This window comes from Schistocerca americana, chromosome 3, assembly GCF_021461395.2.
Source record: "Schistocerca americana isolate TAMUIC-IGC-003095 chromosome 3, iqSchAmer2.1, whole genome shotgun sequence".
Lineage (NCBI taxonomy): Eukaryota > Metazoa > Arthropoda > Insecta > Orthoptera > Acrididae > Schistocerca > Schistocerca americana.
The window spans coordinates 323151377-323178625 of record NC_060121.1 but is presented as its reverse complement, the minus strand read 5'-3'; the positions used below and the strand labels follow the sequence as shown (position 1 = coordinate 323178625).

The 27249-nt window shown below is 43.9% G+C and overlaps 1 protein-coding gene across 1 annotated transcript in view; it reads left to right on the top strand.

Moving 5' to 3' along the window:
- Positions 1 to 27249, top strand: part of LOC124605518 (ABC transporter G family member 20) — a 408656-nt gene that overhangs the window by 172918 nt on the left and 208489 nt on the right. The window contains exon 2 of the mRNA XM_047137261.1: positions 18399 to 18584. Within this exon, the coding sequence (XP_046993217.1) occupies positions 18399 to 18584 (186 nt within the window). The remainder of the gene's footprint in view (positions 1 to 18398; positions 18585 to 27249) is intronic.

The following is a 27249-nucleotide window of genomic DNA, read 5'->3' as shown; positions in this document are numbered from 1 at the left end:
GAAAAACTCTGCCACCGCGGCCAGGTTTACATTCAGGGAAGGAGCTTCTCAGATCGATAGCGCTACAATATACAATCTACGTTGCGTCAGGCGTGAAAGTTGTCTGGGGCAAGATTATGGGAGAAGGGCTTATACTGGGTGTATGACAGTTAAGAGCGGAAACTGATACAGGTGAAAATATACGATAATACTGGGTGATCGAAAGTCACTACCAAACGAAATCTGAGATTGGACAGATAATCGCCTCAAGTTTTCTGAAGGCGAATGCAATCACATTTCTCACCTCAGCCAGTTTAGCGTCGGTCAAAATGCTCGCAGCTCTCTTCTTGTATGCCGGCCGGAGTGGCCGTGCGGTTCTAGGCGCTGCAGTCTGGAGCCGAGCTACCGCTACGCTCGCAGGTTCGAATCCTGCCTCGGGCATGGATGTGTGTGATGTCCTTAGGTTAGTTAGGTTTAATTAGTTCTAAGTTCTAGGCGACTGATGACCTCAGAAGTTAAGTCGCATAGTGCTCAGAGCCATTCTCTTCTTGTATGCAACTGACCCGCATTCCTGGAAACTGGTAATTAATCTCTTATTGAATTTATAAACGCTAGACCGCAGCAATCAGTCATCCTTTTCTTTTTCAGGTTTTATTGTGCAAATCCAGATTTCGGTTAGTGCCTAGCCATTATCAATGACTATTTTTTAATCTCGATGCATGTTAATTCCCTGTTGTTCGGGCGTCAGCTGAGTTTGCCTTTCGTATGCTATATTATTTGCTACGTTCTTCTTGACAATTTATCTGAAATGTTTCATGGACTCTATAGATACAGCGTATTTCTCCTGAGACTGCCTCTGACAGCGAACGACTTTGGTTACTTGTGGGACGCCATAGAGGCTGACTGTCGCGCCAAGTAAACGAAATATAGGTCGCAGCAGTCACAGTTTGCCGCAAGGTGCTCAAAGTGAGGTGGTGTCCACATACAGGGGCAGTCAGTATTGTTTACTTGACAGAAAGCGTCATGTAGCTGCCCCTACCCGCAATTTTATATGGAGCCTTCAAAAACCAAGCGCGAAAATCTCGTATTCTTTCGCTCGCTACTGGCAAACTTCTAGTTCTACAGAAAAAAATCAGTAACTTTTTGTTTTGTCACTGGGATGCATTTTCGCTAGAGGCCGTTGTTTTTTATTTATTCGAGAAAAACGTGCCAAAGTAAGCTTGATTCTCACCCCCATTCGCACACGCAGCCTCCACCGGTCAGTATTTCTAGTATCTTCCTCATGACTCTCTTTCCTACCATCGTAAAAAACAATTGCGACTTCATGTATTACTTCCCAAATTCTTTTCACCTTTTTGGTCTTCGTGACCTGTCTCATTACGCCACCGGCTTAATCGAGCACTAACAAATTGTAAAATTGGTATTTGTGTAAATTTTACGCAACATTACATCGCTGTATTCGCCACCCCTTCTGAACACGAAACTACTGTGCTTGTAACGATTAAGTTTGGATCGAATTGTCAGTATCACGATTTTAGTGTAACGTTTACAAAATTCGTTTTTCTTTCATTAAACTTACAGCCACATTTAAATTAATAATGTTAACGAAATAGTCAGCTATGTTGCTGGCGTAATATCTCAATCAGTTGAGACCAATAAAGTTCGAATATCGGGAACAGTTCGTGTAGTCGGAAATTTTTTTAGAGTGGCAGGAGAGATTGCCATCAGCAACATACTAGAAATCCTGACTGGTAGGGGATCAGTGTGGGGGTGGTGGAGGTGCGTTTGAAGGTCACTTTTATACATTTTTCTTGAGAAATTCGAAAACCGTAGCCTCCAACGAAAAGTATCCCAATGCAAGATTTAACTAAATTAAATTCCCTCCAAAAACATCCTGTACATTTTTCTGTAGGACTAATACTCTGCACCTAGCGAACGATAGAATATAAAAATCCCGCACGTGGTTTTTGAAGACCAGGTATAGAATTGCGGGGTGCAAAAAACGACATTTGTAGAGGTAGCTGAATCGCCCTTTATAAGCAAGAAGAGATGTTGAGCAAGAGTCAGTGAGATGGTGAGTCGGGAGAGTCAGGGGATGTGGTGGTGGTTAGTGTTTAACGTCCCGTCGACAACGAGGTCATTAGAGACGGAGCGCAAGCTCGGGTTAGGGAAGGATGGGGAAGGAAATCGGCCGTGCCCTTTCAAAGGAAAACCTAAATCAGGATGGCCGGAGACGGGATTGAACCGTCGTCCTCCCGAATGCGAGTCCAGTGTGCTAACCACTGCGCCACCTCGCTCGGTTCAGGGGATGTGCACCCTCCAATCTGAAGAGGGTGTCTTAGTTCTTCACACATTTGGCACCTATGCGACTTGTAACTCTGGCATCTTAGATGTGTTTTCCTGCAGACGGCTGTGAGTGTGTGCATAGAGAAGTGTTTCTTTTAGATTGTTAATGGTGAAGGGGAAGGCTGAAATAGAAAGTATCTTATCTCAAGTGTGTGGTCATATATTGTGATTTGATAACACAGACTGGCGACTTTCTCGTGTGGTAACCTGCAGTGTGTCATTACTGACAGAAGAGAACAACCGTTACACATCAATAATGAGCATCGTTTTAACTGTAGGCACTTTCTCACCGGAAGCTAAGTACCGTTGCTGTAAGAAGCTTTCCCTTGAAGACAGAAACTTACTTTCTTGTCTCTTCCTACCTTTGTCATTGCAAAATGCAGCAATATGATAAACACTTGGCGCAAAGAATGGCAGCTCACCCTTAACTGAAACAAATACACTGCTTACCACGTAAATAGGCGAAATGCTGTTTTTACCATCAGTGATGAGTCAGTCGAATGTGTCGTCAGCCAAATAATTAGAAAGACTTATCCAGTACGATCGAAGGTAGAAACAGTTCATAGTCAAAGCATATATGAAACCGAGGGCCACAGAAAGCATACTAACGAAGTTTAATTCTTCGACCTGGTTGCATAGCAACGCAACGCGTAAAACGCTGTTTCTGAACTACACCTCAACAGATTCCACGGATCGCATTAACAACGGTTCATCTGGTACACTGGTCAGCCTGGGAATGGTATCAGTTTCCGACAGCGTGAGTGGATGCTTCTCTGGAGTATAAGAGCCAAAAAGCTGAAACACGAAAGCGTAGAAAACAAAATTAACTCCTTTGTCATATCCAGTAAATGACATACAACATTTTCCATTCAATCTTAGACTAGAAGAAATAATTGTAATTGAAATCAATGTAGCAACAGAAGTGGAGTAATTTCAAACTACACAATAGTCGAGTACGCATCATGTACGGCCTCTGAAAACGAGAACAATGCTAGATAGAAGAGAAGCTTTCGACACGTCTGATTTCGTATTTCATTTCATCCTTGCTCGAGAGCTTTGGGATGAATTCCATACTAAAAGTTATTTTAGCGTATGTTCATAAAACTACGCATGTGAGTCGCGACTGTACATTGCGGTGATTCGAACAAGTAAATTTTCTGCAATGCAACACAACATCATTTTACTTCGTTTTATGTGCGTACTATAAAAAAAAAATTTCAATTGTTTGTGTAATCTTATGGGACTCAACTGCTAAGGTCATCAGTCCGTAAGCTTACACACTACTTAACCTAAATCATCCTAAGGACAAACTCACACGGCCATGCCCGAGGGAGAATTCGAACCTCCGCCGGGACCAGCCGCACAGTCCATGACTGCAGCGCCTCAGACCGCTCGGCTAATCATGCGCGGCTGTCCGTGTTATAACTTTAAGGCTAGAAGAAAGAGTAAAATATCTAAAAATGCAAAATTTCTGCTTTTTCCTTTGTGATACAAGAGGTACACACAGAATTTCAAGAACTTGCTCCAGGATTTATTAATTCCCGATATACAAAGAACATTCTTGTAGACATTTCCAGCACAGCTGCTGCAGTTTTACATTTCGCTTAATATACACATAAAAAAAAAAAAAATTGCATCGCTTGGGTTCCCAGAGTTCCAGAACCTGTACAGAAAATTGGAATAGAGATCAACATAAACGTCATTTCCGCCCTTTTTATTGCTCATGAAAAACATACATTGCATGTTGTGCCACCATACAGCGAGACCTGCAGAGGTGGTGGTCCAGATTGCTGTACCTATTGATACCTCTAATAACTCCTTCTTGGTGGAATGACTGGAACCGATCGGCAGTCGGACCCCCTCCGTCTAAAAGGCGCTGCTCGTGCATGGTTGTTTACATCTTTGGGCGGGTGTAGTGACATCTTTTTTCAAAGGGACTGTGTCTGTGATACAATAACCACAGCCAACGTCTATCTTCAGGAGTTCTGGGAACCGGGGTGATGCAAAACTTTTTTTGATGTGTATATCTGCGAGGAGTAGCATCATGTCATTTTGTAACTAGCTTGTATAACTTAACACAAGTGAAAGCATGTGCTGTGCTCTATTTGATAGGATTTTGAGTTTTTTAACTTTGCTGGTGGTAAGCAACAATTTTGTTTGGTCGTGTATTTAGGTGGCTAGGCAAATGTCAGACTGTAAGTATAATGAAAGTGCAGTTACTCACAGAGGTCCAGTGTAGGCCGTGTGACAACGAAACTTGGTAGATATCTAATGCGTTAATGCCGGTCGACTTACGGTGGAGAAAAATTAATTCCAATTTTGGCCACCAGGTGCAAATCTGGCGCTGTGAATGCAAGAAAGACGTATAGAAATGTTTCCATATGTAATGGATTAAGAACGGGACGTGAGCAGAAAAGGTCAAACAAGTTGGAAAGGTAAAATGTTGATTTTATTACTAACCACCGCTTACGGAATTCGTTCAGTATTACCACAGGAACGTCGACGAGATGCTGTACTGCGCTAGATTTGTACCCGGTGGCCAAAACGGGAACTTATGTTTTACAATGCATTAACATGTCCACCAAGTTTCGCTGCCATACGATTATTACAGCCGACACTGAATCTCCGTGAGAAGCTGCACTCCCATTATAAACAGCCGGGACAAATATCCGGGATTCAGTTATCAGCGGCTCCTAGGACTTTTTTTATGTCACTTATCGCCTCTTTCCACCGTTGCAAGGAATTGTGTATTTAAAAAATTCAAAGTTGCACCGATGTTCGTAATACTCTTTAAACTGTTGGTCCCCCTCTAATTGCTTGGATAAGTCAGTCAGGTGACCAAAGGAAGGCAGCTGAAGCCTCCCATTGATGATTAGATCTTGTTGAGCTACCCCGTTACCGGGGTGATGACTGATATGTTTTTTCAACTTCTGTACCAAATAGACCCAAACATTTTTTGTGGAATTAGTGTGGGGTAGTTTAGTGTGCCAGTTGAGGTGCAATTAAGTCTCGGAGTATTCGTCTAGGGCATCTTGTCACGGTCCTCGCGGCTCCCCCCGTCGGAGGTTCGAGTCCTCCATCGGGCATGTGTGTGTGTGTGTTGTCCTCAGTGTAAGTTAGTTTAAGTTAGGTTAAGTAGTGTGTAAGCTGGGGACCGATGACCTCAGCAGTTTGGTCCCATAAGACCTTACCACAAATTTAAAAATTCAATTTTAAGTATTCGTCAAACAAGGAATGTATCTGTGTAGCCCTGGGCAAAAGGTTCTTTCTCAAATGAAGGCCTATGTTTGATATTAGTAGACTTCTCGTGGCCCGGAGTGCTCATTTCGCCAGTGCTAGTCTGCTTTTTATGGTCTCCTCGTTGCGTCTGCCGTGGGTTATTTTGCTGGCTCTAGGTAGCAGATTTCGTTAACTTCATATACTTCGTAGTCACGAATTCCGATGTTAAGTGTCTCGCTGTTCTCATTTCCGGTGCTTCTCATCACTCTTTGTGGGGTATTCAACTTCAAATGTTGGTTATACGCAGTTTCCTTCGCAATGTTCGCTCGGAAACTGTTTGAGATGGATCTGCATTCACACACGACAACCATGCTTGTCGGGTTTTAAGCCAGTTGTCACTAACAAGGCGTGACAACTGTCTTACACGGCTCCGAGTGGCAGACGACTAGTACATTCCACGTTCATACTCCAACATATCGAGTAACTTAATTCACGGTGTGATCTTGGGCAAGTCCACAGATTAGAGCTCCTTTCTTCGATTCTGCCTCTCTTTCAGTCCTACGCATCTTACTGCGCTGATCCCATACAACCGATTGGCTTATACACACACCACTTCACTGCCACGGCTTAAGATAGCGCTGGATGGTCGCATGGCAACGTACAACCAGTTTCATCCCGCCTACACGTTTCCTATGCGACCAGTCTGTCCCATTAAAGGGGTGACTAATGTTTTGTGCGGTGAGATTATTCTCGTGCTGAGGGGAAAAAAAGTCGTATTTTGAGTGTATATGGTATTATCAGAATTGTAGTCTTCGCGGATCATTTTTGTCATTCAAAAGAAAAGAACCACTTTTATCTTATTTTGAATGAATCAGCTCTCTGTTGCAAGCGAAGTAAAGTTACCTGCAGTCCTCTGCAGAGAGAGTTGGAAGAAACCGTCACAGCGAAGTGGTTGCAGCAGTGACAAATAAATTCCACTGCTGCAAGGCGGGCATCGTCTTGCTTGGCGGTCTGGGTTCTCCCAAGGCGCACAGTGGCAGCGGCAGGGTTCACAACTAGCAAAACCTGTAGGCGTTTCTTTCTGAACGGAGAAAGTACACCTCTCCCGTGTGCTGTATGACTGCGTCATTCTTTGTGGGACCAGGGAATGCCCAGCAGGGCAAAATGTCACAGCTCGTGACCTGTACTGGAAAAGTGCTGGTGAGAAAAAAGACATGAACAATGGTATTTCGCAATAGTCGTTGTTAGACTGAAGGATTTTCTTTTTCTGGTATTGCAGCGTGCCAACAAAACGGATTGCTGGTGTTCGAAAAGAAGAAAGACCCCGAGACTCATGGGACGCCGCTGAGATACGTCAACGTATGAACAAAGACGAACAGGCAACAGGTATAATGTTCCTTTCACGCTGTCAGTCGCGAATGGTGCTTATCGCAACACAAGCATTGAAAAAATGGTAGTTGAGTAAAATAGCTGAGCGACTATTTGGATTGTCTATCGCTGAAATCACTTACGTAACTACTAATAAAATAACTACCTAACGGAACGATCTGTAACAGTCGTTTATTTCACGAATGTGGTAAGATACGTGCAGCAAATACCAACAGTAGTCATGAACCTTTAGTTATCACCTCAGAAAATAAATAAATACATAAATCAAGAAGCTACTTTGGAAATTTTTAGACTATCTCTACGTAACTGCGGAAAAAAAGGGAATACAATACTGTTTAAAAGACTGACTAAAAAGTGGGGTACCAGCTGCCTGATTGTACCTCCTCAGCAACTTTAAAATGCCCCCAAACGTTTTGGCTTGCGAGCATGTTCGCACTCTTTCTAACATACAACTCAACTATCACTCCCACAAGCTTTCCTAATTATAACTCGCTTACACCCACTAGTCGCTCATGCCCATCCACTTCCACTTACCCATTCTCACTCTCTAATTCAGCTCATCTCATTATCTCTTTGTGCCTCTGCCACTGTTTCCTCTCTCACACCGACAGTGTCCTTCGCTCCGTCCTACTATTACGGTCTTCTCTCGTTGCCACTGTCTCCCTCTTACTCTCACTTACTGCTGCTATCTGGTTCATTTCTTCCTTCTGTTGCCGTCTTTTCTCTCTGTCACTATCTCTGTCTCCCTCGATGACATTGTCATAGACTCTGTCTCTCATTACCACTGGCTCCCATCCAGTTCCACTTTCTCCTTCTCTTCAAACCCCCCCCCCCCCCACTAGTATTGTCCCCTTCAATCTTTTCCTAGCACTGTTCTGTCGCTGTCAACTACGTTGCTCTGCCACTGTCTGCTTTCACTGCACAACCATGTCTACTATTTTCCGCCGTTCATTACTTTTCCCCCTCTTTCCCACAGCCACTGTTTCCGTCCCTCTCATCATTAAAAAAGCTCGGATATCTTCACAGGCCGCAGTTTTTGGGAAAATTTTTAAAAGTGCTGAGGGAGGTGGAAAGAGGCAGCTGGCACTTGACTTCTCAGTCAGTCTATTAAACATGAGCATAGGATAGGAGCATTTTTCCACTGGTTCCGTTTTTTTCCCTTCCACAGCAGCGTGTCTCATATAAAAAGAACGTTTTAGTTCAGTAAAATTTTGGTAATATACGTATGTCAATATTTAAATAACGTAAAACTAATTTTATCTCTCTCACCAGATTTTACGCGCACAAAAGTTTTACAGGTGCTTCAGTACCACATGGGATTTCCAGAACCCTTCTGACGGTTACAGCATGGTTCTCAGTGCTATGTCATTTTATAAACTACGTTTCGCCTCACACCGTATTTAAGTACGTAGTACACGTATACAAATAGGGCAATTTTGAACCTTTGCCCCTCGGAAACTAATAAAAATATCAAGAAAATTCTGAAGGTTGTTCGAGGTCGGTATCTTAGGCATATGTGGTAAAACGTTTTGACATTCACTGTGAACAAGCACGTTCGAATACGCGCGTTGGTTCTGGTACGAAGAAATGTTAAAAAAAACCGTTTTGGGTTTTCTAAGGAACTTCCAATGAGATAATAGTGACTACATAAGCCCGTCAAGGCCCACCGTAGAATACCTCAAATGCAGAAAGAATTAACAGATTTATTACATTTGCCTAAGCAGGAGGATATGTGTGACATTCATACTTTGACCCTGTACCGTAGGGTAGTGACTTTAAGACGATCCCTCTGTCGGGTGTACAAATGGTCCCTAGCCCAAAATTCTTGACCCTTTCTTTCTGTCTCCAATAGCACTCGAGGTATGAGCCCCTAAAGAATCCCTTTAGTATGCGCGGCGTTTTGAAACATATTTGGTAGCGCATGCTGTCGCATGCTTGCCGATTCACAACTCAATGCGACACTTTTTCCGCGAAATATAAGAAGAATACGTAGAAAAAAAACTGTCTGTATATTGTACAGAATGCTCTAGGCAGTTTTCGTGCAGCAAAAACATCACCTTGGACAGCGTCTTGCAGCCTTACATCTTCACTGCCTCCTGTAACTTCGTTAAGAGACTTCTAAAGTTTACACTACACCATGTTAGTCCCAAAATATACTCAGTGTTACGTTCCCTATGATCCTTCGATGGAGTGAATCCACATGTCTCAGCTATTCATTTTTCTCCACTGTCTCGGCGTCATGGTGATAGTCAGCTCTCGTCCACAGTCATTAGGCGGCTAATGACATCATCAGGATTGGCCTGACACAACTTCAACATATCCACTGCCAACCACATTTGGTTACTATCTGGGTTCTCTGCTATCCTGTCATTGGGCCCCTGCTAAAAATTCTCACCGTGCTATTCGCGATATGATGAGAGAGAGGATGAGCAGCGTTCTGGGTTGTAATGAAATCGAGGGCAGATATTTGTAGTCTTTAGTCCTCCTTGCGCGGAGACCGCCCGGCTCTGTGGTTTGCTGATCTCTTTTCCCTCTCTCTGCGGCGCAGGGTGTAGAAAGAAGGCGGCGGTATCAGTCGCCGAATGGCGCGACTACATTGCCGAGTGAAAGTGCTGTCACCAGCGCCTGGGAGGTCGGCCGCCCGCGTAGCGCCACACACAGCAAGCCCCGCAGCAGGCGGAAACCCGAAAACGGCTCGCGCAGGCGGCTCACCGAATCTCGTTTTCTTTTTTTTCCGATTTGTTGTCTTTTAATGGGAGAAACTGGACAGTAAGCGTAATATCTTTCGCGGTACTCACAGCGTTTGAGTTCTACTGGTTAGGCACCACAACCGCGATTAATACACTGAAGACCCAAAGAAACTGGTACACCTGCCTAATACCGTGTAGAGCCCCTACGAGCTCATAGAACTGCCGCAACAGGACTTGGCATGGACTTTACTAATAAGTAGTGCTGGATGGAAATGACGCCATGAATCCTGCAGGGCTGTCCATAAATCCGTAAGAGTACGTGGGGTTGGAGATCTGTTCTAAACAGCACGTTGCAGGTCATCCCAGATGTGCACGATAATGTTCATATCCCGGGAGCTTGATGGCCAGCGGAAGTGTTTGAACTCAGAGGAGTGTTCCTGGTGCCATTCTGTAGCAATTCTCGACGTGTGGTGTGTCACATTGTCCTGTTAGAATTGCCCAAGTCCGTAGGAATGCACAATGGACATGAATGGATAGAGGTGATCAGACAGGATGCTTACGTAGTGTCACCTGTCAGAGTCGTATCCAGACATATCAGGGGTGCCATATCACTCCAACTGCACACGCCCCACACCTTTACAGAGCCTCCACCAGCTTGAACAGTCCCCTGCTGACATGCAGGGTCCATGCATTCATGAGATTGTCTCCATGCCCGTTCACGTCCATCCGCTTGATACAATTTGAAACGAGACTGGTCCGACCAGGCAACATGTTTTCAGACATCAACAGTCCAGTTTTGGTGTTGACGGGCCCAAGCGAGGCGTAAAGCTTTGTGTCGTGCAGTCAATAAGGGTACACGATTGGCCCTTCGGCTCTGAAAGCCCATATCGATGATATTTCGCTGAATGGTTCGCACGCTGACGCTTATTGATGGCCCAACAATGAAACTGCAGCAGTTTGCGAAAGGGTTCCACTTCTGTCACGTAGAACGATTCTCCTTAGTCCTCGTTGGTCCCGTTCTTGAAGGATCTTTTTCCAGCCGCAGCGATATCGGAGATTTGATGTTTTACCGGATTCCTGATATTCACGGTACACTCGTGAAATGGTCGTACGGGAAAACGCCCACTTCATCGCTACCTCTGAGACGCTGTGTCCCATCGCTCGTGCGGCGACAATAACACCACGTTCAAAGTCACTTAAATCTTGATAACCTGCCATTGTAGCAGCAGTAACCGATTTAACAACTGCTCCACATACTCGTCTTATATAGGCGTTGCCAACCGTAGCGCCGCATTCTGCCCGTTTACATATCTCTGTATTTGAATACGCATTCCTATACCAGTTTCTTTGGCGCTTTAGTGTATAAACAGTTGCGACATCCACACCAGTCTGTTAAATTAAATGACTAATTTGTGAAACACTCCATTTCTAGCTTAGTGCATGTGCTTCATTCTCACGTGCACAAACAGGTGTATTACATCATCTGCGTAAATGTATGACATAACCGTGTGCTCTGCACAGTTAATGCGTGAATCGATACAACGTCCGAACATGTATCCTCCAACCACACGCAGAAAGCTTTGTGCAGAGGAGCCAGATGACACGTCAGGAGAAATGTGAGGCACTGCCTTGTTGCTATACATGCCCAGGGTGACGGACTGAATCGGTCGCATATTGCACAAAATCATGTATTGCGTACAGAATATGTACAAACCGACCGGAAGATTAGAGACTGTCGCAGATCCGCCAAAGCCAAACAATAGTATAGTGGATACCGTTTACATGTGGAAATGGCTATGATGGAAACACCAGATTAATAATCAACATCAGGATCATGGTACAAATCAACATTTGGAACAGGTGGAGAAAACGACTGTGGCGGAGCACACACTATATGTGCACGAGCATGTAATGAAATTCGCTGGCACACAGGGTCTCACTGTGGAGAAAAATACCTCCCCCGCTAGTTCAGCGAAGCTCTTGAAATCAATAATAAGACAATTGTTTGAACGAAAATGGTGAAAGTCTAAAGATAAATGGAGCCTCGATTCCCCCACAGAGGCTGTCGGACATTGCGGGTAGCAATTGGAGAACCGCAACATTACAAAGGTTGCCCTCGGACGACGGCGCGCAAAAACGCACATCCTCCAACCGCAGTCTCGACTCCGGTACGCCACCAGCAACGAAGGGTGAATCCTTGACAATGGTAGCCACTTGTGCAGACGAAACTTCAGAGAAATCACTAAACGAGCGGACGAGCGCCTACAGGCAACTGTGAAATATGTGGCCGCAGACTCTCTAAAAAAAGTAATTAGAAACTATCCTTGGATATTGCAGAAATATGGAGTCTTGGGGTGAAGCCATGCTCATGGATCTATGGGTTTCAGTTTTTATGGTTTACCATAATATTGCACAATACTAGATACAATAATCGAATAGCTGTCAACTTCATATCTTGAATTATGTGAGGAGGATAAATATTTTCTTCGATCCTTATTCCTTTCTGGCGGATTAAAACTGTTTGGGACCGGGTTGTAATCTGGGAATGTTTCACTCTGCAGCGAGGGTGAGATATTACGAAATTTCCCGCCAGTTTAAAACTGTGCGCCAGATCAGTATTTAAACGGGGAAGCTGTTAAAGCTGTTCTTTCCCAAGAACTGTCCTTAGCGGATGAGCTATTTACACACGAGTCGTAACCCGCCCCCACAGCTTCAGTTCCGCCAGTACCTCATCTCCTACACTCCAAGCTTCGCGGAAGCTGCGCATACCTTGCGGGACTAGCACTTCTGGAAGAAAGGATAGGGCGGGGAAAAGGCTTCCACAGCGTTGGGCTATATACAGGGCGTGCCAAGTGATACCGGCCTGGAAAATATTTTATGCATTTTAAGACAGGCAACACAATTTACATATTTCACACCCCCGAGGAGGATAATGCGTTGTAAGTTGTCTGTCTTAAGATACATGAAATATTTTGCGGATCAGTATCACTTTGCCCATCCTGTACATGAATTTAATAAATGATGTGTGTAAAATACTGCATATGCTCGACCCAAGATCTTAGTCCAATTTTCTCGAATGAATCATCACCTTAAGTTCGAAACGACAGTTTACTTTCCAGTAACCAAGTTATTTCTGGAGTTTACCAGCACCTTTACTGGTATAAGTGTTTGCAGACTTCCTTGTAACAGTTAAAACCGTTTGCCTCGCAATTGCTAGTTGGCTATACGATTAATATTTTACGGGTAACACTACAAATACACTATTTATAGAATGTTTTGTGGTTTCGGTATGGTGGAAAAGAGACATATTATCCTTCTGTCTCGTACGAGGCAAGAAGAAAAGTAGTAGCGATGTTGTCGGGTTTAGCACCAAATTCTGCCACGAATACATATACCAACAAGGTAAATGTTTCAGATCTCCCCATGAGATATTAGAAGAAGCTGAATTGGCGTACCAGTATTCCTCTCCCCAGGCACGAAATTTCTGCTTTTAATATAGGGTTGTTGTAAGTTTCAAACACCACTGTACTCGGAATTGCTTGAATTGATAGTGCTGAGTAGCATATGTCCGCTTAGACATCGTGTGCTATGTTTTTGTGACGGAGTGGAAGTAAAACCTGGACCATTAATTTGTGCCAGAGAAAAGAAAACGGGATAACTGCTTTATTATTGTTGACTAACGGAGACTACACTGAACAGAGCGCGCTCTTTGCCTAACTGTGTCTAGGGTACAGGACTCCATGTCCAGGCCGGCCGCGGTGGTCTAGCGGTTCTAGGCGCGCAGTCCGGAACCGCGCGACTGCTACGGTCTCAGGTTCGAATCCTGCCTCGGGCATGGATGTGTGTTATGTCCTTAGGTTAGTTAAGTTTAAGTAGTTCTAAGTTCTAGGGGACTGATGACCACAGATGTTAAGTCCCATAGTGCTCAGAGCCATTTGAACCATTTCCATGTCCAGAATTATAGGACGCTAGTGTGCTCATGGTAAATGTGTAGTCTAAAAGCTGATGAGTACCATCAATCGGACAAATGAGGAAGAAGTGAGATTAATGTACACCCTGAGAGCGGCGTATTACAGTTGTATGTGAAGCAATCTGTTAGTTTTTCACAACTCTGCACAAACGTTCTGATTACCTACAGACGCAATAACATATGATCTGTTACCGCCGGACTAGATTATTTAAGGCTTCACAGAACTTCGGAAATTTCATTTTAACAATAATACTAATATTTGCTACTATGATTTAGAGATAAAAATACTTTTTATTGGAGTATAATGAATGTACATACCTGCAGATTCGTTTTCAAATGCCGACTGAAATTGAAACATATGTATAGATCTGATCCCGACCGCTTCTTTGATTGTCGCAAGGAAATTATTGCGTTGGTGCCATTAATTCACAATGTATTTCAGAGATGTGATCTACGTTTACAGCTTCAATTGTTCTTACTGCCACCGTTGACAATCTACTCTCATGTTTCTTCAATAGCGGAGTACTTAAGCAATTACGTACGTGCAGTTTATCTGTGTTCGCGGTCGCTGCGCACAGTAAACACCAAGGACGTGCGCTGCAACAAATTATTACGATGATTTTCTTGCGTTGTCAATTTCAGAAGCGACTGCTACTTTTCAAAATTTTAAATTACAATGTTCCATCATGTTATTATTTTTCCAGTGCATGTTCCATCTGTAATGTTCTTCCTCACAATTCTGTCATCTGCATCTGCACAAATATTCCACAACCCACTGCTGAGTGCATGATGGAGAGCATTTCTGACCATTGTCCCACACTCATCATTCCACTTTTGAACCGTGCAAAATAAAATGAATGACTGCACGATGAATCCCATAAGTCTCCCGTCTAAGGCAGTAACAAATTTTATCTAACAGATTTCGCTTCTTCTCTTCCGTGATCCAAAGTGATCCATTGTAGAGTGGATTTCTTCCGGCTGCCTGGCTCATTTACTTCCAAGAACTTCATGTAAAGTACACAGTAAGTATTACTGTAAACCACAGTACTTGCAGTCCTGCTTTAACTTGACTTCCGGTCCGGCTTTATATCTTTACATCCACATTTAAAGCAAAGTAATTAAAGACTGGATCCTGAAAACAGAAATAAAGTAAGATTTCCACCAAATTTTGAAACGGATATAATTTCGTTTGTTTTCATGGTCATGGAGAAGTTCACACGGCTTGTTATGTGTGATAGTCAACTAATAAACAATTGCTGGATTAATTCCTATTGCATTGTAGTTTTCTACTAAAGTTATGCTCGAGTTAGCGGTCTATACGTCTATCCTTAGAGACAAATTTTATTCTTTACGAGGCATATAGTTTATCGCATTTCGTAAATTGCTCTTACTTACAGCAGCATTACAATACGATACTCGAATAGAACGCCGTTCCATTCACTTTTGTTTTATGTTATTTAGTCGCAGCAAGTTCCTCTTTTCTTCATGTGTGCTTCAAATTTCCTTCAACGTCTGCCCACCGGTAAGTGATAATTATCCTTTATCGTACTTGTCTATGTGTTTCACAAGGAGTTACGATATCCCTTTAGATCCACAGTACAATCATTTACTCTCGGCAAGATGGCTGGTTGGAATAGCTGTTTCTACAGAAGTCAGCTTATTTCATTCCGACGTTCACTTGTTTCTAGCCGCTACCAGCCATAGCTTTCAGTGCTATATGCAAACAACATCTTATTTAAATATATGAATAAAAATGAACTGTTTCTAATTCAATTACATGCATCATTTCTGTGAACTACAAGTCCACGTGTTACGTCTGCTCTCCTTTACGAGTACGTAGACGCTCTAAACACAGTGATGGTACAGACTGAGACACTTAGACTTCTATGTATGCAGCTACTCCTGTCAGTCACTGCTCCCAGTGTCTTCAGAGTATTTTTAATAGTATTCCTACCCCTACTAAATAAATAAATACATACATACATAGAAAAGGTTGTTCCATGGTGAATTAAATAATGGAGGGTCTAATATAAGAACCCTGATATTTAGGATCATGAACATTCTTTTACTTGGTTACTTGGTTACTTGTCATCCATCACCACATGTAGTACCACTAAAATTTGTTATAGTGACATTCTAGATAGCGTATCTATTGCCGTCGCGAACTTGCGACTTCATTTTGCTATTCCATTCTCTCATGCTCTGTTAAGTTGACCAAATCGTGACAACCCAATCTTCTTTCACAGCCACTACTTATCGTGGCCTGCCTCGAACTATGAATGCAGAAAGCTCTAACACTACACCCATGACGATCAGCAGTATACGTGACTTGTTCTGTCGTCAACTAAATATCATTTGACCTGCCATCGATAGCCAGACAAACTCTGTATGAAAAAATGTCAATAAAAATATAAAAATGAAAGAACAAATAATACAAAATACATGCCTTAAGAGTAGGTATACACGAACCTTACAGGGTGAGCCTGTTACATGTTCGCAGATTATATATATATATATATATATATATATATATATATATATATATATATATATATATATATATATATAATGATGTGGAAACGAGTTAGTTTACAGATCCATTCGACATAATGGACCCATATGTTTTTCTGTCTTATTCTTGGAACTATACATAGAAATATGCTTTTTTTTTACAAGCTACTGGCATTGAATAAAAATTCGTTAATGGAATAAGATTGGTCAAGAAGAGATGATGTTAGATGAGGTAAAGACTTACTTTGCTACCTCTCAGCCTTTCAGACATTTTTGTTTCTGGAGACTACTGCCCCGAAAGTAAGAGAATGTCGTAAACAGCATTCTTCCAACAGAAAGCCAGTGTCCTCCAAAATGTAACTTTTTCTTTTTGACTTGTCAGTCTTCTGACTGGTTTGATGCGACCAGCCATAAAACCCTCTCCTATGTCAATCATTTCCTCTATAGTTTTTACCCTCTGTAGCTCCATCCAGTACTACTGATGTTATCATGTTTTAAAACATGTCCTATCACCTTGTCCCTTCCTCTTGTTAGCATTTTCCACATGTTCCTTTCCTCACTGATTTTGCGAAGCACCTCCTCATTCCTTGCTATATCAGTCGACCTAATTTTCAACATTTGTCTGTAGCACCACGTATCAAATGGTTCGATTCCCTTCCGTTACGGTTTTCCCACAGTTCGTATTTCACTATCTCAGAAGGCTGTGCTCCAAAAGTACATTTTCAGAAATTTCTTCCTCAAATTGAGAACTATGACTGATACTAGTAGACTTCCCTCGATCAGGAACGCTCAGTGCTATTCTGGTGTTTATTTCCACCTTGCTCCACCCAAAATGGGTTCTTTTACTACCTATGTAGCAGAATTCGTTAACTTCATCCATTTGGTGATTACCAATCCTGATGTTAGATTTCTCGCTGGTCTCATATCTACTGTTTGTCATTACTTTTGTATTTTTTTTTCAATTTACAATCAATCCGTAATCTGTATTCATTAGACTGTTCGTCACATTCAACAGATTCTGTAAGTCTTCTTCATTTTAACTGAGGATAGCGATGTCACCAGCGAATCCTACCATTTGTATCCATTCATCTTGAATTTGAATCACACTCTTGAATATTTCTTTTATTTCTGTCATAGAATGAACAGTAGGGGCGAAGGACTACATTCATATCTTAGACACTTTTTAGTTCGCGCACTTCGTTCTTGGTTTCCAAGTCTTGGTTCTCGTACATATTGTACAACGGGTGATCAAAAAGTCAGTATAAATTTGAAAACTTAATAAACCACGGAATAATGTAGATAGACAGGTGCAAATTGACACACATGCTTGAAATGACATGGTGTTTCATTAGAACCAAAATGCAGGATGGCGCTCCACTTTATATTGCTAGACGCGTGAAAGATCTCTTGCGCGCGTCGTTTGGTGATGATCGTGTGCTCAGTCGCCAGTTTCGTCATGCTTGGCCTCCCAGGTCCCCAGACCTCAGTCCGTGCGATTATTGGCTTTGGGGTTACCTGAAGTCGCAAGTGTATCGTGATCGACCGACATCTCTAGGGATGCTGAAAGACAACATCCGACGCCAATGCCTCTCCATAACTCCGGACATGGTTTACAGTGCTGTTTACAACATTATTCAAAAATGGTTCAAATGGCTCTGAGCACTATGCGACTCAACGTCTGAGGTCATCAGTCGCCTAGAACTTAGAACTAATTAAACCTAACTAACCTAAGGACGTCACACACGTCCATGCCCGAGGCAGGATTCGAACCCGCGACCGTAGCTGTCGCTCGGTTCCAGACTGTAGCGCCCAGAACCGCACGGCCACTCCGGCCGGCTCACAACATTATTCCTCGACTACAGCTATTGTTGAGGAATGATGGTGGACATATTGAGCATTTCCTGTAAAGAGCATCGTCTTTGCTTTGTCTTTCTTTGTTATGCTAATTATTGCTATTCTGATCAGATGAAGCGCCATCTATGTGACATTTTTTGAACTTTTGTATTATTTTGGTTCTAATAAAACCCCATGTCATTCCAAGCATGTGTGTCAATTTGTACCTCTCTATCTACATTATTCTGTGATTTATTCAGTTTTCAAATTTATACTGACTTTTTGACCCGGTATTACGTGCCTTTCGGTAACGCTTACCCTTACCTTCCTCAAAATTTCGAACACCTTCCATCGTGTGCTATGGAGACTGCACGCTTTCAGACGTAGAGTACAAGTTTGTGGTGAGTACAGCCGCTGTAATACGATGCTCACGGTATGTTTCCTTCTGCCTCTGCCTGCAGGGAGGTGAACAGCAGCGCGGAGGCGGGCCCGCCGGCGCGGCCGCAGCTGATGTCGCAGCAGTCGAGTGTGTGGGCGCGCAGGCAGCAAGCGGTCTGCGTGCGGCACGCCTTCAAGCACTACGGCTCCAACAAGAACCCCAACCACGTGCTCACCAACCTCAACATGACCGTCGCCAAGGGCACCATGTGAGTACCACCCAAAATACACTATTGGCCATTAAAATTGCTACACCACGAAGATGACGTGCTACAGACGCGAAATTTAACCGAAAGGAACAAGATGCTGTGATATGCAAATGATTAGCTTTTCAGTGCATTGACACAAGGTTGGCACCGGTGGCGACACCTACAGCGTGCTGACATGAGGAAAGTTTCCAACCGATTTCTCATACACAAACAGCAGTTGACCGGCGTCGCCTGGTGAAACGTTGTTGTGATGCCTCGTGTAAGGAGGAGAAATGCGCACCATCACGTTTCCGACTTTGATAAAGGTCGGAATGTAGCCTATCGCGAGTGCGGTTTACGGTGTTGCGACATTGCTGCTCGTGTTGGTCGAGATCCAATTTCTTTTAGCAGAATATGGAATCGGTGAGTTCAGGAGGGTAATACGGAACGCTGTGCTGGATCCCAACGGCCTCGTATCACTAGCAGTCGAGATGATAGGCATCTTATCCGCATGGCTGTAACGGATCGTGCAGCCACGCCTCGATCCCTGAGTCAACAGATGGGGACGTTTGCAAGACGACAACCATCTGCACCTACAGTTCGACGACGTTTGCAGCAGCATGGACTATCAGCTCGGAGACTATGGCTGCGGTTACCCTTGACGCTTCATCACAGACAGGAGCGCCTGCGATGGTGTACTCAACGACTAACCTCGGTGCACGAATGGCAAAACGTCATTTTTGCAGATGAATCTAGGTTCTGTTTACAGCATCATGATGGTCGCATCCGTGTTTGGCGACATCGCGGTGAACGCACATTGGAAGCATGTATTTGTCATCGCCATATTGGCGTTTCGCCCGGTGTGATGGTATGGGGTGCCCTTGGTTACACGTCTCGGTCACCTCTTGTTCGCACTGGTGGCACTTCGAACAGTGGACGTTACATTTCAGATGTGTTACGATCCGTGGCTCTACCCTTCATTCGATCCCTGCGAAACCCTACATTTCAGCAGGATAATGCATGACCGCATGTTGCAGGTCCCGTACGGGCCTTTCTGGATACAGAAAATTTTCGACTGCTGCCCTGGCTAGCACATTCTCTAGATCTCTTACCAATTGAAAACGTCTGGTCAATGGTGGCCGAGCCACTGGCTCGTCACAATACGCCAATCACTACTCTTGATGAACTGCGGTAATGTGTTGAAGCTGCATGGGCAGCTGTACCTGTACACGCCACCCAAGCTCTGTTTGACTCAATGCCCAGGCGTATCAAGGCCGTTATTACGGCCAGAGGTGGCTGTTCTGGGTAGTGGTTTCTCAGGATATATGCACCCAAATTGCGTGAAAATGTAATCACATGTCCGTTCTAGTATAATATATTTGTCCAATGAATACCCGTTTATCACCTGCATTTCTTCTTGATATAGCAGTTGTAATGGCCAGTAGTGTACTACCGCTCTCATCTCTCAACAACTCTCCTCACTGCCAACTGGCTCATACTCTAGCGCCCGTTAAAATGGCAACCCCACAGAGGAGGCATGCAGCAAACGTCTAATTCCTTAAAGCGTTTATTAATGGTTCTGTCATCAGATCCTGTATTTATTAGATGACTATTTTCGAACCTTACAGGTCCATTTTCAAGCCTGATCTACTGAGGCTGCACTGACAGTGCCTGATCCTAATAACAAACCTTGAGTGGCAACATATTCTCTCTAAATGTCTGTAGGATGAATGCCACAATACATATATGCCTGTTACCAGGTCAAAATCAAACTGGATGGCAATACAGCCAACAGCACCGAGCATCGAAAACTTCCTGATGCTTCTGGCTATGTTGACCACCAGTTCGATTTTGACCTGGTAACAGGCATGTGTGGACTGTGGACAAGTATGTGAGTGGCTCGAAGACATCTTAAGTAATAGAACTCAGTACGTTGTCCTCGATGATGAGTGTTCATCAGAGGTGAGGGTATCATCTGGATTGCCCCAGGGAAGTATGGTAGGTCCGCTGTTGTTTTCTATCTACATATATGATCTTTTGGATAGGGTGGATAGCAATGTGCGGCTGTTTGCTGATGATGCTGTGGTGTACGGGAAGGTCGTTGAGTGACTGTAGGAGGATACAAGATGACTTGGACAGGATTTGTGATTGGTGTAAAGAATGGCAGCTAACTCTAAATATAGATAAATGTAAAGTAATCCAAATGAATATGAAAAAGAATCCCGTCATGTTTGAATACTCCATTAGTAGTGTAGCGCTTGACACAGTCACGTCAATTAAATATTTGGGCGTAACATTGCAGAGTGATATGAAGTGGGACAAGCATGTAATGTCAATTGTGGGGAAGGCGGATAGTCGTCTTCGGTTCATTGGTAGAATTTTGGGAAGATGTGGTTCATCTGTCAAGGAGACCGCTTATAAAACACTAATACGACCTATTCTTGAGTACTGCTCCAGCGTTTGGGATCCCTATCAGGTCGGATTGAGGGAGGACATAGAAGCAATTCAGAGGCGGGCTGCTAGATTTGTTACTGGTAGGTTTGGTCATCACGCGAGTGTTACGGAAATGCTTCAGGAACTCGGGTGGGAGTCTCTAGAGGAAAGGAGGCGTTCTTTTCGTGAATCGCTACTAAGGAAATTTAGAGAACCAGCATTTGAGGCTGACTGTAGTACAATTTTACGGCCGCCAACTTATATTTCGCGGAAAGACCACAAAGATAAGATAAGAGAGATTAGGGCTCGTACAGAGGCATATAGGCAGTCATTTTTCCCTGGTTCTGTTTGGGAGTGGAACAGGGAGAGAAGATGCTAGTTGTGGTACGAGGTACCCTCCGCCACGCACCGCATGGTGGATTGCGGAGTATGTATGTAGATGTAGATACAGGTCAACATAACCAACAACACCAGGACACTTTCGATGCTTGGTGCTGTTGGCCATGCTGCCCTCCAGTTTGATTTTGACTTGGTAACAGACATGTGTAAATTGTGTCATTCGTCCTGCAAACATTTATAGAGCGTATATTGCCACTCAATGTTTATTAATAACATCAGGCACTGTCAAGGCAGCCTCAGTTGCCCGGGCTTGAAAATGAACCTGTCATGTTCGAAACTAGTCGCCTAACAAATACTGCAAATATTGGCAGAACCATCAATAAACGCTTTAAGGAATTTAAATAAAGTTCCTTTTCGCTGTGAACGAAATGTTGAAACTGAAGAACTGTCTGATTGCCGTGAAGTATAGTTTGCATGTCGATGTGTAAATTATTAGCATTTCAGTGCAGCCCCACAAAGTGGGCAGCAGGCGAGATTATACAGCAGGTTTCACACACAGGAATCGCATCTGAATGTTGATTGTTTGTGAGAAGACAGTGTAAAGCCTTGTGCAAAAGCAAGAAACGTGTACCTACATTTTTCGGAATTTGGCATCAGCAGGTTCTTGCCCAGTGTATGGTTCCGCAATACTGCTGCTTGCGTTGATGGCGGTCGTCGACTCATGCCAATATGGAATCAATGGGTTGAGGAGGCCCATAAACAACGCCATGGGGGATATCAGTGGCTCCACGCCACTGGCGCTCGAAAGATCGTGCGAAGAAGGAAGGAAGGAAAAAATGGTTCAAATGGCTCTGAGCACTATGGGACTTAACATCGGAGGTCATCAGTCCCCTAGAACTTAGAACTACTTAAACCTAACTAGCCTAAGGACATCACACATATCCAAGCCCGAGGCAGGATTCGAACCTGCGACCGTAGCGGTCACGCGGTTCCAGACTGTAGCGCCTTGAATCGCTCGGCCACTTCGGCCGGCCGAAGGAAGGAAGATTGGGTTTAACGTCCCATCGACATCGAGGTCATCATGCGTACTGATCGCTCGGCCGTGAGGCATCGTATCGTATACCCACTTCACGCATCTCAGGTCAGGAAATAGCCTTGTTTGTTGCAACACAACTATTCACGTGGACTGTGCGACAACGTCTGCAGTTCCACGTACATTCGTCATGACGACCATTATTGCGGATTGACTTGACACGACAACAGAGAGAGAGAGAGAGAGAGAGAGAGAGAGAGAGAGAGAGAGAGAGAGAGAAGAAAGGCACTCGGACAGTGGTGTGCCCAAAGACAACACAGGACACAAGAGTGGCACCACATCACCTTTCCAGACGAGTCCTAGTTCTGTATGCAGCATCACGATAAAAGTATCTTCAGTGTGGAGGCTTCGACGACAACTGGCGTTATGCTATTGGTAGCCATTGTGTACACAATACGATCACCTCTCAACTTTTTTAGTGCTGTCGTCCACAGTTGCAGATTATATTACCGAATGTTAATAATATTTACTTCGGAACCGTTTAAAAGGCATGACATCCAGGGATTTTTGAAACGTTGTACAAAGAACACGTTACGCGTTGGAAGTATGAAACAAACCATTCCACATTTGCAGAGCTCTTAAAACATCACAGCTACCATAAATCCGGAACAAGATATGAAAACGATTAATAAGAATAAACAACCCCAACAAATAGCTTATATAAATGTAGGAAGACTGCCACTTCCAGAAAGAGATTGCAGAAGATAAATATGTGATGAACGAGCAGACACTAAACTTAATAAATGAAACCATTCCACCTGTACATGCACCCATATTAAGAGAAAGTCATATTTTCTCTCTCTCTCTCTCTCTCTCTCTCTCTCTCTCTCTCTCTCTCTCTCTCTCTCTCTTACACACACACACACACACACACGCACACGCACATGCACGCGCACACAACACAAACAGATCAAAGATACCATAAAAAATACGATCAGTAGTTGGCAATAATATTCGATAGTTCGAAATAACATTCGACAACGGCAACGCCAACCAAAGCTTAACATCAGAACGAGTGTCCAGATCCTAGTACTGTGAAGTCTGAAAACGAATTTTGAAATGGCAGTTATAAGAAAAGGAAACAGTGGTAACAAAGGAACAGAAGCACTGCATGTAGATTAACATCCAGGAAATATGCAAGTTGAACTTTAAATTATTACCCCGTCATAGGAAAATAAAAAGTGTGCCATAAATATTTATAACCTATATATACAACGTCCTAAATGTAAAATATAGTTTAAGTAAAAATATGTACGCATTACAGGTCACTGAATATGCCTCGCAAAGAATAAAGGCGAAACACTTATGGAACAAAAACTGTACTTCATTCAAAGTAAAAATTATCAACTTACCGTAAACGATATACTCTGACTCGCATAGACAGCATCAGTCACGTTTCTAACGTGTTGAATCGGTTCCTGAGGCCTATCTTCAAGATTTGCATGACCTCATCATTCAACAAGATAACGCAAGACCGCTTGTTGCATGTGCTATCCTGGACTATCTTCGTGTAGTGAGTGTTCTAATGATCTTATGGCCAAATCGTTCTCCAGATCTCTCACCCACTGAAAACATTGAGCCGTGGGTTGTCAAGAGACTGTCACGTCACGACTCACAAGCCACTTTGCTGTGGAACAGAGCTGTAGCACCACGGAATGACGCATTCACATCTGACATCGAAGTTCAGTTCTACTCAATACCCAGCCACTGCCAGAGGCGGCAGCTCCGTTTACAAAATTTCACACCATTTATAACCCGAAATCACGTACAAATTTATTCATATACTCTTTCTGCTCTACTGCGTACGCATAACAAGTAAAAATTCGTTATTTGCTATCCTTGCTTGCACTTTTTAATGTTCAGATCTGAATTTGATACAAGGATGGTTACGTTTAACTTTTACATCAAGTCAGCTTAGCAGGGTTGTGTACCTCAGTGTTTTATTTTACCGTTACTGAAAGTGAAGGTGGATTGTTGGTAGTCCGAAATCTGTAATATCTGAATAGACTTACTAAATGGGTTCATGGTATTCGCTAATGCTCTAAACACTGTATTATCAGTTACATTATTTTACGGCACACTTCATATTGTTAGGCTTTTTGGGGTAGAAGATACGGTGTTGACGCTTATCATCAATACAACTGAGCTGCATCTCGGATCGGTGCATATCAGGGACTGTAATACTAACCATTCTTGGTAATGCATCGGAAATTCTATGCTATCTTTATATATAAATAAATGGTAGTTTCCACACTTGCGAAAGTGTGAAAAATGGCTAAGAATGAATTTGCTGAAGGAATAAATGTTGCTCTTCCACGTACGAGAACTTAAATTACTTTTGCGTTCTCTCGTACCTTCAAAGGAGGCACGTAAACTATTATGAAAATGCTTCGGTAGTTACTCGACCAGTTTCCCATACTCTTGTAGTCAGCAATGTCGATTACGAGAATCCATTTGAAACTACCAGTTACATCATTCAGTGTAAGCCTCTCGAAGGGGGCATACAAGGCAGTACTCAGTCGAGAAACAGTGGACTGGCGTGATGGAAATATGGGTCGAAATATTGCTGGTCCAGCGCCGCCGCAAGAACAGGAATACCCGAGCCACTGCAGTGTTAACAGACAACCTGGTAGCGTCCTTCAGCCGCACGGTGGCCTCCTTAAGAATTCTGCCTCCGGCCAAGGACGCCGAAGCTTCCAGAAGGCGCAGCTAGCGACGTGTGCGGTCGTCGCCGAGTCTTGGCGCTTCACAGGCTGGTGATAGAGCGCCAGCAGACTGCGGCGATTACCCACATCAGCGTTCTGGACGAGAACTGAAATCCCTCGCACACTGAGATATTAAGAAAGCTCTACCTGTGATCTACTGAGTGAGGCAACAAACTGGTTGGGACACGAATCTCGCATTTAAGAGGAGCGGGGTTCAATTCCACGTCTCGAAATTATGATTTAGCAGGTCTGTATCTCCATCCATTAGCTTGATCAAGTACTGTGCTGATTGTTCCGACAAGTCCACTGTCGATTCCTTCTCAACTACCTGTGTAACCTAAACGTAGCTCCGGCTATGATAGCCTGAACGTAAACTAGATACACTACTGGCCATTAAAATTGCTACACCAAGAAGAAATGCAGATGATAAACGGGTATTCATTGGACAAATATATTATATTATAACTGACATGTGATTACATTTTCACGCAATTTGCGTGCATAGATCGTGAGAGATCAGTACCCAGAACAACCACCTCTGGCCTTCAAACGCATGGGCATTGAGTCAAACAGAGCTTGGATGGCGTATACAGGTACATCTGCCCATGCAGCTTCAACACGATACCACAGTTCATTAAGAGTAGAGACTGGCATATTGTGACGAGCCAGTTGCTCAGCCACCATTGACAACACATTTTCAGTTGGTGAGAGATCTGGAGAATGTGCTGGACAGGGCAGCAGTCGAACATTTTCTGTATCCAGAAAGGCCCGTACAGGACCTGCAATATGTGGTCGTGCATTATCCTGCTGAAATGTAGGGTTTCGCAGGGATCGAATGAAGGGTAGAGCCACGGGTCGTAACACCTCTGAAATGTAACGTACACTGTTCAAAGTGCTGTCAATGCGAACAAGAGGTGACCGAGACGTGTAACCAATGTCACCCCATACCACTACGCTGGGTAAATGGAAATGTCGTGTGGCTAGGGCCTCCCATCGGGTAGACCGTTCACCTGGTGCAGGTCTTTCGATTTGACGCCACTTCGGCGACCTGCGTGTCGATGGGGATGTAATGATGATGATTAGGACAACACAACACCCAGTCCCTGAGCGAAGAAAATTTCCGACCCAGCCGGGAATCGAACCCGGGCCCTTAGGAGTGACAGTCTGTCACGCTGACCACTCAGCTACCAGGGCGGACACTACGCTGGGTGATACGCCAGTTTGGCGATGACGAATTCACGCTTCCAATGTACGTTCACCGTGATGTCGCCAAACATGGATGTGACCATCATGATGCTGTAAACACAACCTGGATTCATCCGAAAAAATGACGTTTTGCCATTCGTGCACCCAGGCTCGTCGTTGAGTACACCATCGCAGGCGCTCCTGTCTATGATGCAGCGTCAAGAGTAACCGCAGCCAAGGTCTCCGAGCTGATAGTCAATGCTGCTGCAAACGTCGTCGAACTGTTCGTGCAGATGGTTGTTGTCTTGCATACGTCTCCATCTGTTGACTCAGGAATCGAGAAGTGGCTGCACGATCCGTTACAGCTATGCGGATAAGATGCCTGCCATCTCGACTGCTAGTGATACGAGGCCGTTGGGATCCAACACGGCGTTCCGTATTAACCTCCTGAACCCACCGATTCCATATTCTCCTAACAATCATTGGATCTCGACCAACGCGAGCAGCAATGTCGCGATATGATAAACCGCAATCGCATAGGCTACAATCAGACCTTTATCAAAGTCGGAAACGTGATGGTACGCATTTCTCCTCCTTACACGAGGCATCACAACAACGTTTCACCAGGCAATGCCGGTCAACTGCTGTTTGTGTATGAGAAATCGGTTGGAAACTTTCCTCGTGTCAGCACGTTGTAGGTGTCGCCACCGGCGCCAACCTTGTGTGAATGCTCTGAAAAGCTAATAATTTGCTTATCTCTGCATCCTTTTCCTGTCGGTTAAATTTCGCGTCTGTAGCACGTCATCTTCGTGGTGTAGCAATTTTAATGGCGAGTAGTGTATTATCAGTATGAAATGCTGTTGGTTAAGCCGGCCGAAATGACCAAGCGGTTCTAGGCGCTTCAGTCTGGAACCACGCGACCGCTACGGTC